This window comes from Pinus tabuliformis, chromosome 7, assembly GCF_031772625.1.
Source record: "Pinus tabuliformis cultivar Carrire ecotype Pingquan chromosome 7, CPIR1, whole genome shotgun sequence".
NCBI lineage: Eukaryota > Viridiplantae > Streptophyta > Pinopsida > Pinales > Pinaceae > Pinus > Pinus tabuliformis.
In genome coordinates this window covers 1,799,522,728-1,799,535,155 of record NC_142293.1, presented here as the reverse complement: position 1 = coordinate 1,799,535,155, position 12,428 = coordinate 1,799,522,728, and the positions used below count along the sequence as shown (strand labels likewise).

The following is a 12,428-nucleotide window of genomic DNA, read 5'->3' as shown; positions in this document are numbered from 1 at the left end:
TGGCCTCTGCGCAGCTCCCAGACCCTCTGTGTCAGCTCCTGCCTCTCTGCGTCGACACTGGGCCTCTCTGTGTCACCCATGCAGGCCCTCCAGTGACTGTGCAGTTCTGTTGCCTCTGCGTCTGCCTCTCTAACCTTTGTGCTGGTCTTCTAGTGTTGTTCCTGACTCTCTGTTCTGTACCCGCTACCTCTTGCTTCTCTCCAGACCACTAGTTCGAATTTCTCAACTAACCCTGCTCTAGAAATCGAACTAACTTGTCTCCCTTAGTGTGTTCTCCAACTGACCCTCAAGCCTCTTCTTATATTTTTCCTGTTGGTCCTTCAACGACTGAGATTAAATCTCTAATCAAATGCTAAGATTAGATTTGGCTTGATCCATGACTTTTGGAACCTTCTAGCCCAGTTTATATTAATACCAATTAATATTTTATTTTTCCTAAGTTTAGACTTAGGAACTCCATTAAAAATATTAATTATTTTGATATCTCCCAAACCGGTAATAATTTTCCCAAACCATTTCTGGGTCTTGGAGATCTCATGTGTTTTAGCCTCTCCACCAATTTTCATGGCTAGAGAACATCTGATGCTACCCCAAATATATATATATATATATATATATATATATATATATATATATATATATATATATATATATATATATATATAGATTGATAGATAGATAGATAGATAGATATCTATCTATCTATCTATCTATCTATATATATATATATATATATATATATATATATATCCTTTGATAAGGGTGTGTCGGGGTATGTTGTAAAACAGCAAGGATAGGGACAATAATGGTTGTAGATGGATTCGTTATGACGATAGGGGAAAACATAGTGGGTTGAATGGTTGTCATACATCATGACTATCGGGTTTATACAATGGCGAAATTTGGAGACAAGTATAATGTACAATAATAGGGACAAGGACATGGATAGCAACAATGAGAGACTGAAACAAACACAACAATTGCGGCTACATTCAATGAGACGGTGAGGGAAAAATGAGTGGGTAGAAAAACTTTGATACGATTTTATTCTCTTGCACCATATAATCGTATCAATAAACATTGTATTTCTTTAACAGGTATTAGATCAATTCAGATTTCAATCTATGGATTTTGTAAGACCCTCACTAGCAAGATGATCACTCTCGAGATCGAAATCTCTAATACTAGATATTATACAACAAATTTGAATATATATATATATATATTATTTTTACAATGAAGGCCCTAGCTTGAATATAACCTTTCCTTTTACCAAGGGGTCATGATTTTTATCGTGCCCCTTTACAAAATTAATATATTTACATAATATTTTTATTTTATTATTTTTATACATAACAATAAGTTGCAACATTTTCTTCGTCTTTCATTTTGAAGTTCTCAAACTATCTTCTATCAGTTTAGAGCATTGTCTTCTTCACCTTGTCATTGTCTTTATAGATGTCATAAAGTTTGTCCAAATTTCTTTTACCAATTCATAATGCATCACCTTAATAGTTGATTCTGATAGATCACACAAATTAGCATTCATGGATTTTGCATTATGTTCACTAGCCTTCTTCCTGATTGTATCTATTGGAGGAGTTTTTGGGTTGTATAACTAGTCACAATTGATTGTCAAATATCAAACCCAAGAGCCATTAGATAAGTCCACATCCTTATACTCAAGAATGCATAGTTTGTTTTGTCAAACAATGGACCGCTATTTGTGGAGAAACCTTTTCAATCACCCATGTGTGCCCCTGAAATCTACCTTCTAGTGGGTAGACTATTTCCAAAAAAAATGCTCTTATACCAATCATTAAACGTATGCTTATTCTATAGGGGGTGGTCAATCAATGTAAGAACCCATTTTGTTTTTTTTAAATGAGCATTCATTAATCTTTTATTACTTCAAAATATCAAATGAATGTAAACTCAAATTACAGTACAAAGTTTAACAATAACTTCAAAATATTAAATGAATGTAAACTCAAATTATAGTGCAAGGAGTTTAACAATAACATCAGCATTGTCCGTCTTCTTTATTTTCCACTTCAATTTTATATATATTCCATTTTAATTATATAATATTGACTACCACCATTTTCCATTCTTTTCAAATGATTTTGTATAATTTTTCAGATCTATTTTCCACTTAAATTTTATATATATTCCATTTTAATTAGACAATATTGATTACCACCATTTTCCATTCTTTTCAAATGATTTTCTATTATTTTTCATATCTTGAAGAATAGGGTCACTCTCTTTCCCAAATTACTTTCTCCTCATTTTTATATTTTGAATCTCTTTTCCACTTAAATTTTATATATATTCCATTTTAATTACACAATATTGATTACCACCATTTTCAATTCTTTTCAAATGATTTTCTATTATTTTTCATGTCTATTTTCCACTTCAATTTTATATATATTTGATGCAGCAAAAGCCGCATCTACCCACATTATGCAAATAAAATTGCATGTCACACTATGTCTCAGGAATTTTAATATTCTTGCCTAGTAAAACCTTCACAAGTCAAGGTTTAATGCACCTTCAATAAACTCTATGCAGAAACGTTTGATTTAACTATCCAAAGTCTGGACCTTTATAAACCTTTGAGCAGAACCTTATAAATCCTTCATAATCTTTGTTTAATTCTTATTACCTGCGCATATTAACCATACCATGGATTTTAGACTTTGGTTAAAACTCAACTTAAACCATAATACATTAATCCCACTTATTTCTATTATAATTCCCATATAATATAAATATTTCATAAACCACACTTAAACCTTACCTTTCCTCCATTCCACAAACCTTTGCACATATATCGATGCTCTCCTTAGCGCATTAAATCTTTGTCGTCGATCTCATTCCTCAATCCGATGGTTATCACGCAATAACTCGCGCCAACTAGCCTGGCCAATCTCCACCGTTTATTTCTCCTACCTCAATCCAACGGTGATCGTGTAATCTCGCGTGATTACTAGCACGATACTTAACAGGTCGAAAGCGAGCGAGATAAGTGGTTTTGCTTCCCCACCAATGTGCTACGCGTCAACCCCTCAGGTTAATCGCGTGAAATCGTAGAATACCATTTACAGCGTTTAGGGCACGCGAGATACCACTGACAACTTGCGAATACTACCTCGCGTCCATTAACACGTGGCTTCATCTGATCTCTTCATTTCTTGACTTTATTTTGTGCGACTTAATCCTAGCCATCTATCTACCTCAATCTCGCCCGTTGATCTTACTGATCCAACGACTCTGCCTCACTACTACATTCTTTTGCACCTCATCGTGTAATAGTCTTCTCACCTCTCTTTCTGTTTTTTAATTCTCGCCTTACGGTGTTCCATTGTTCTAATCCTGATCTTCAACTACGTTACTTCACTCCTTCGCACCTTTACGCTTCATTCGTAAATCCTTAGGTTTTAGGAAACCTTGCAGTTATACCTTCGATTTAAAATTAAAGGTTTTCCCCAATACTGTCTGTGTGCAACCCTATAACACTCTTCTCTGCACTTCTTCTCTGGTTCTACACACCTGCAAACCTATGTTATGCAGAATTACTCTAACTCACACACAATTTATCATTCGATTACTCAATCCACACTTGCACAATTCAGAATTAAATCCTCTGTATATATATAAACAAATGATCACATAATGAGTCTTTCTTTGGCTTGATATTCTAATCAGTGGCCTTTTTCTCTTTCTGCTCGTAGGCTTACAATCAATCTTCTCTATTACCTATCTAACTTTCTAACTTACTAACTCTCTATATGCCTTTTAGGCTTACATTTATACAAAAGGTTATGTAATCCATTTCGGTTCAGATCCTTGATCCCTTGAACTAAATCCTGAATATCCTCTAAGTCCACTTTTGACTCAACTAATCCCTAAGGATCATCTCTATTTCCACAAATGATGAAACCAATTCCTAATCTAAGATTTACAATTGATTTTCAAATCTCTCAATCCCTATGGAATCTTAACTAGCCTAAATATCTCATGTTCTCCAACATTCAAGAACATTTACAATATGCCTCACAATATCTAATTAATTCTTATTTTAAATATCTCTCATAAACTTACTTAGAAATCTTAATAATTACATTAATTTAATACTCAGGAAACCAACTTCATTCCATCTTAATTACACTTTACCACCATTTTTCATTCTTTTCAAATGATTTTCTATTATTTTTCATATGTTGACGAATAGGGTCACTCTCTTTCCCAAATGACTTTCTCCTCATTTTTATATTTTGAATAATACCGTCTCTCACGTTTTACTTATAATTTTATATCTTCAATAATACCTTCTCTCATATCTTACCTCTTCAAGTATTTTTCCTTTATTTTCATATTCAATATTTTTTCCATTTAATTGCATAATGTTGTTCACTACCATTATCCAATTTCTTTATTTTCATATTCAATATTTTTTCCATTTAATTGCATGATGTTGTTCACTACCATTGTCCAATTTCTTTAAATACTTTTTTTATTTAAAAATATCAGCTCCCTAACTATTTTAATTTGTTTATTTAAAATTATCACATCCCCTATTATTTTATTCAGTTTATTTTATATTAAATAATATCATACTATCACTCTACATTTTAAGTAACATTTATCCTCCACTGATTTTTCACTCATTTATTTATTTTTCATTTTTACATTAAAAAAATCCACCTTCAAAAATACCTCACTTTTTCGTCGTTTTTTAAATAATAATTCTCATCTACATTTTAACATTTTAACATTTCTCCTCCACCGATTTTTCCCTCATTTACTTATTTTTCATTTTTATATTAAAAAAACCCACCTTCAAAAATACCTCTTTTTCCTCATTTTTTAAATAATAGTTGATGCAGGAGCATCCGAGCATCTTAATGGAAAAAACTAGAGGAAGAAGACACGTGGACAACCAGGCCAACCATGAACAAAATTCAGTTAGTGAACCAATTTCAGTTAAAAATTCAGTTAAAATTGAATGCATGTATGACGAGGTATTAAGGAAGAATTCGTGGGTGCATGAAAAGGGGGAGGAGAGAACATGTGCACGTGAGGAGAGCCGAGCTGCGGCAGAGGACGAGGACGGGGCAGGGGCCGAGGCTTCCCCGACTCGTGCCCTCGAAACATTCATTTCTTATATAGCGCGGACAGGGGGCCGAACAGGTCCAAGAATCGATTTCTCTAGTTTGAGTAATGGCGCCGAGCTAGCCAAGAAGAAGTGGGAGAGCAAGGATAGGAGCATTTCAGAGCGGAGTGAGCGAGCCTCTTTTCAAAAGCGTTTCATGCAGTTAAGGCTGAAATTTGCTGCGTATTCATATTCATGCAAGAGACGATTGTGGTGGTTCCTTCATCGAATTTTTTTTTAAGCTTCTGCCCTCCGAGGCTAGAATCTGCAGTTTTAATGGACTCAAACTGTGGAAAACCCTGTGCTTGCTTAGTATGGCTTCAGGATAAAGTGTTTTAGTTGAGCGTGAGGAAGTAGGGTAGCCCAGATTATTAACGGTTTCAATACCTGTACAAAGAATAGGCAAATTGTAATGACGTTTATTGATTGTTAAATTTTATCCTCTCGTGGTTTTAAATTCATGAAATATCTGGAAGCTGTGTCTAAAGATATTTTTCTTTATCTGCTATGTGATTTATGCTTCATATCGCAATGTGTCTGTGATATTCTTGCGCCATCCGGGTTTGTTCTGGCGAGGGCCTTCAGTGTTCCAAATAAGGCTTTGTGGGCCCATAACCCACAGGCCTCAAAAACGATTTTATTGGGGAAATGGGATTTTGGTTCACCCCAAAATCTCGTCCCCATCAATAGTTCTCATCTTTATTAAAAAATACCTTTCTCTTTTTCCTCATTTTTTAAATAATAGTTCTTGTCTACATTTTAACATTTCTCCTCCACTGATTTTTCCCTCATTTACTTATTTTTCTTTTTTATACTAAAAAAATCCCCCTTCAAAAATACCTCTCTTTTTCCTCATTTTTAAAATAATACTTCTCCTCTATTCCAAAATACCCGTCTTTTCCCTCTTTTGCCTCATATTTAAAATAATAGTTCCCTATTTTTCCCTCATTTACTTATTTTTCATTCTTATATTAAAAAAATTCTCTTTTTCCTCATTTTTAAATAATAGTTCTCATTTTTATTTAAATAATAGTTCTTTTATATATAGAAAAATACTCTCTTTTTTTTCCCAATTTTTTAAATAATACTTCTCATCTTTATTTAAATAATAGAAAAATACCTTTTTTTTTAATAATTTCATCATATCTCACATCATATATTCACTTTCCACTTTCCTCTCGTAAATTTTATAGCCTCCCAAGTAAATTGTATAGCCTCTTACTTTCTCATTAAGATACCATCATTCTCAAATAATTTTCCCTCATTTTCATATATCGAATAATACCCGCTCACATCTTACATTACCATTATTCGTGATCAACATTACATTTTTCCTTACATTATATTGAAGAACATTATATTCCTTACATTATCATTAACTTCATATATTGAATAATACCCTATCACATCTTACATTACCATTATTCGTGATCAACGTTATATTCTCTTTGTGCTTTAGTATCTTGCCTTCTAACCTGACCTCCTGTCTCATTTGTGAAAATATTTATAATTCACTGGAAATGGAATTCGAACCTAGCGTCATATTTATCATTTCTGTGATGTACTATAATCATTTTTGTGCTTAATACACTGAATTATCTGTACACATTATGGAATTGTAATTGTGTCACTTAATGAACTTATTTACAATACCTGTGATTGGTATACCACGACTCAGTTGTGGGAATACATGAAGTTGTATCATTGTTATACGTGTAATTTGAATTTTCTGTCACCTGATGAGAACTTATTTACAATACCTGTGTTTGGTGTACAATGACTCAGTTGTGGAAATACATGAAGTTGTATCATTGTTATACGTGTTCCAGGATGCAGCCGCACCGCGTTTATTAGGGCAAATTCATCATGTGATATCGTAATTTAATGATCTGCCAGTCTTCATCATTGGCCCTACCCATCCATTCACATACAAACAGGCGCACGATTGAATTTAGAATGTACAGGTGTACTAATTCCAGCACCCGGAATAACTATCAAAGGAAACAGTTTTATTAATTCCAACGCCATGTAAACGAACGATCAAACAAGAGTGCCCATCATAAAAAATTTCAATATTTGCTTTGGCGTGCTAATTTCAGCATTCACCAAAACCGTGTTTATTTTAACAGTAACACACTCTAACTGAAAATGTATTTCATTAGGCAAAAAATAATCCTCCCGTACTTTGGCCACCAGAACATACATGCTTTTCATCATCGTACTAAAGAAACCTATATCATAAGTCGCCACCAGAGCATACATGTTTTTCATCATCTTACAATCAAGAAACCTATATCATAAGTCGCTTTACATAATCAGATCAAAACCTTCAAACACACTCAGCTATACAGACAGATGGAAAATGAAACGACAAAAATACAACTTTAAAGTTTCAAACAGCTCAATTTATTATTTTGCAATACTAAGCGAATCGTGCTGCATTGAAATCAATTGCCATGTAAAAGCCAGAATAAAGGATTGAGATAATAATTCGATATATGCAGAAATAAATGTTTAAAGCAACCTGCAATTGAAAATCATCCTTCGGAAAGTTCAAAGCAACAATCTTGAATTCCCACCATAAATGTTTTAAAATATGGTTGAAACAAAATTCAGTATGGAAGGAGCACTAACAAGGAACAGATCATCGTAGAAAGTAAATGTCAAGTTAAAAATATGTGAAACAGAGTAGTTTATGTTTAAAAATAGAATATGCTAATTCAAATACAACTAAAATATTCTTGCAAGCGTGTTATACTTCTCTCTCTATATATAATTTGAATCATACACGAAAAGGAGAAAAGCATATATTATACCCAAAAAGAAATAGAATGGGCGATTCATCGCAAGTCTATATCCAATACCAAATAAATTACAAATACCATTTATGCATCCAAGTCTGTTCGAATCCAAATGACCGGGTGCATGGTCAAATAAAACCTTAATCTATGAACAAAATTCCCAATTTTCCAAATCCTTTTTGATTATTTTGGAAAAATCAGTTGATAGTCGAAAACTGATTTTTCATCGCATATACCATACAAAAGTAACACGAGGAAAATTGGAAAATTTACCAAACCATTTCATAGTTCATAGTATGCAGAAATTAATTTCTTCGTCCCAAAGCTTCTCAAACCAGGACATCACTGCTCACACAGTCTAGTCCCAAAATCGAAATTTCAAAAAATGCAAACCAGTGGCTTATCATTTGTATCTAAAACTCAAGCCGAATTTCTTTCTGAGCCAAAATTACTATAATTTCAGCTGATAGAGATGTCACCAGATATTAATTCCATAGCAAGTACCCCATTTATTTGGGATATCACAGTCCCCACTGAAGGTAAGTTCCTTTGTATCAGCTACAGTTGTTAAACTAAATTTTGCTCATCATCCGCTTAAGTCCTTATGGAGAGGAGAAAAGAGAGCTTCTAACTATATGAGAGACGCAAACTTCTGCACAATTTCTCCAAAAAGATAAATTATGGACAATGTAAAGTTTGAGACAGCAATCCTCTCAACATTCAACTGTTATGCACACGCAGCAAATATAGCACTACAATTTATTCTAATTTATGTCTGTACAGGGTCTGGATGTTCTCCTTTAATGGACTATCTCCTTGAAAGAACATATCTTCACATTCATCTACATTTACCTCGGATAGAAGTGAGACGGAGTTGTTATGTTGGTCACTTCCCTCAAAAAGCATCTTTGACATGAGTTCCTTTTTTAAGGAAGCTTGGTTAATCTCTTCTTCCAAAGTGCCTGCGGCAACTAAACGATATGCAAATACCTTCCTTTTCTGCCCAATTCTGTAAGCCCTACTGATTGCCTGTCTAGTGATTGATGGATTCCAAGGAGTGTCCAAGATGATAACCCTACTAGCACCTGTGAGGCAAATGCCCTCTCCACGTGCCCTAATAGAGGCAAGAAGAACCTTTGAATCTGAATCCTGGTTAAATTGTTCAATAATATATTCCCTGAGTTCTACATGAGTGTTACCATCAAGTCTTAATATTTCGGAACCTTTGCTCCAGTTTTTCTTTTCCATTAACATCTTTTCTAATAAAGTTAGAGGGGGAAGATACTGACTGAAAACTAATAGTTTCTCCTTATTTGTCTCACAGAGGGACAAAATGTCAAGAACAAACTTCGTTTTCACTCCATCATTTGGATCTGCATTAACATTGGTAAGAGTAATCCCAATATTAGTCATGTCGGGCTCCAACCATCCTGAAGGATTCTCTCCTTCAAGTGAAGGATGTATGCAGACTGCTGAAGACATTATATTTCTAGTCATTCTATTTCCCACCAAGTGTTGTACCTTGCTCAATGCTCCTCTCTGTTTATCATTTAGACTCAACATTACAGTGAAATCAACAAGTCCAGGCAAATCTTCAAGTACATCTCCTTTATAATAATGGACAAATAATGATGTTAGTTCTTGGAGATCATGTAGGGTGGACGTTTTAACTTCCTCAGTGCTACTTTGTAGAGCATAACCCAGTACTTCAGAGAAGATTCTCTCCACCGTATCATGAACATGCCCTCGGTACATTAATTTCGGATGTTTTTCCGTTGCAGTAGTAATACTGATCAGCCGGCTGAAGAAGGCTTGAAAAGAGTTCAAATCTAAAATATTAGGCCTTACCAGCCTCAAAAGATTGAAGAGTTCCTTAAAATTGTTCTGAAAGAGGGTGCCTGACAATAACACCCGTCTTCTTGTATGTATTTGAGAAAGAGCATGGAGTATGTTGGTGTCCTTGTTTCGGGGGAAATGCCCCTCGTCTAAGACCAACAGTCCTGGCCCTTCAAGTAAAATTTGCTGGCAACATTCCATCATTTGATTTTCTGACTTTTCACAAACTATACTTGAGAACTGTGAATAACTTACAAGGAGAATACTCTTCTTCTCTTTCCATTCTCTCAACGTCTGAAGCTGGTTGTATCTCAACGTTTCTGCCTTATTCGCTATATCATATAAATTATGAACAGGAATCTCCTCCACTCCCCATTTTTTAAACTCTTTCATCCATGAACCCAAAATGCTTTTGGGAGATACAATCAGTGGTCTTTCTTCTGGGTACTTGGTCAAAAAGCTTTGAATAAAGCTTATCATAAGGAAGGTCTTCCCTGTTCCTGGTGCATGTGCCAAAATGCAACCACCAGGTTCTTCAGCTATAAGGTTCTTTTGCAAGAAGTTAAACCCATCAATCTGGTGGGATTTCATATGTTTTCTCAGACGGGGATGCAAAACAAGTTTCATTACCGGGGTTCCCTGCTCCGAGCTTTTGTAGTTAAATGGTTCAGCATTGTTGATCCCTAAAATAGTCCCCAAGTCCCTGTTAGGGGCATGCCTGGAATGTTTTGCTGCTTTCCGAGCCTGCACAAATGCAATAAAAAGGTTTTAAACCATGTTTTACAGGATTATGTAATCACATATGCATTTGCAAATGACCATGCAATTGTGCACCCATACTTTAGTCCCAGGAATTGTAAAAGATATAGACTCTAAAGGTAGGTGAAGGAAATGAAATACAATCAATAAGCCAAGTCAAACAATAATAGGAATGTAATGAAATTTATATTAATATGCACTAAAGACCAAAGATGGTCAGAGGGACTACAAAATAAAATCCGTCATGAGAACCACAAACTGAAGCCGAGGGTACAGGGTCAATAACAATTAGACATTGATGATGTTTCTATATTACTTTATTAATGGAAGGTAAGTCAGTCAGGGTTCATCATTGTGGAGATGACATTAGGCAGTCCTAAATAATTGAGTGAACAAGTAACTGGAACGGTTGTGTACAAGTGTACCCTTATGTGTGTAAAAAACCCCTCATTTTGAATTGATTTAATACTGAAACTGTAGGAAATACCATCACAGCTCCATCTGTGTTGTTCACGTGTATATATGTAGATACACTGTAAGAGATTAATGCCTGTTAAAATTTCTAATATATTATGGCCAGGAATGAAATCCCTAAACTAGGAAGCAACCACTCTTGCAGACAATTATGAGTGGCTTATTTGATGCGGATCGCGATTATAATGGTATAACACAGGTGGCACTACTTGTAAATCGATTCCAAACACCAAAATTCCAGAGGCCGAGCATCTGATATAGCTTCTTCAACTAGATAGTCTGTTTAATATCAGTCAGCAAATTTGGGATTTTTGTCAAGGATGTTATACCTCCCTTTTTTTCCCTATTTCTATTGCCATCCTTTCGATGTTCCTAACTCAGATGTCACTATCTCTATCCTTTATAAAATATGAATGCCCATATGCAACACAAATCAAATTAGACAGTTCCTTTTCAAAATCTGAACACCCATATGCAACACAAATCAAATTAGACAGTTCCTTTTCAAAATCTGAATGCCCATACGCAACACAAATCAAATTAGACAGTTACACAAAGAGCTTACCTTTGACCAATGGAATTCGAATATTGTCTCAATACTTCGTCCAATGAGACCACATAGTGTGCAAACATAGCCAAGATCATCTTCCAGAGTGAAGGAGTGGCTACAGACTTGCATTTCTTCGTCTTGACTAGCTGAAACCTTTTCCTTTTCCTGTGTGGATTTGATCTTCAAAAGAAACAAAGATATCATTCTAGATGGGCATTCAACCAAAGGATAACAATCCCATTTTTTCACGAAGTTTTAAATTCGCATTAATAAAAAACTATTATATATCTAAACGTCTTCAAATGGTCATAAATCAAATCAACTTATCTGTACGTGCCTTACATATAAATTACAGTTTCTATCACATTCACAACCTATGCATAAATTAAGCAGAATACATAACATTTGGTGTCGCATAGTGTACCAAAAGAAATGGTAGAAAGAAAAGAGAAAACAGTTGATTTCTGCATTCTTGCCTCAGCTGAATAGACAGATTAGTTTTCCCTGGTGAGGTGAGAGAACAAGCTTAAAATCAAGACCAGTCAATCATCCAGATCACCCCTTAATTGATCTGTAAACTGCCGTGGATATTCCACTAGACAGTTCGTCACAATAGATCTGATAATATTATATTAAAAATATGAGATTCTACACTATTACAGTTTTATTTAATTTCTAGATCTGTAGATTTTACTGTAATTAGTGCATGCATGCGAATATAAATTATGCAGAAAATTAGAGAACGAATAAAACAAGCTCACACACACATAAGACACAAGATATGCTCTCTGGGAAACCCTTTCAAGAGAAAACCCAACTGGAAGGTGAGGCCGCTTCGGTCTCTTTC

General features: G+C 34.6%; 1 protein-coding gene across 2 annotated transcripts in view; it reads right to left on the bottom strand.

Moving 5' to 3' along the window:
- Positions 1–7,971: 7,971 nt before the first annotated feature.
- Positions 7,972–12,428, bottom strand: part of LOC149255543 (protein CHROMATIN REMODELING 35-like) — a 274,333-nt gene continuing 269,876 nt past the window's right edge. The window contains exons 4-5 of one of the 2 annotated variants that reach the window (XM_089460509.1): positions 11,597–11,761; positions 7,972–10,542 (exon numbers count right to left, since the gene is read on the bottom strand). In XM_089460509.1, coding sequence (XP_089316635.1) covers positions 8,722–10,542; positions 11,597–11,761 — 1,986 coding nt within the window. In that variant the 3' untranslated portion in view covers positions 7,972–8,721. The remainder of the gene's footprint in view (positions 10,543–11,596; positions 11,762–12,428) is intronic. The other variant, XM_089460510.1, reaches the window with a different exon arrangement.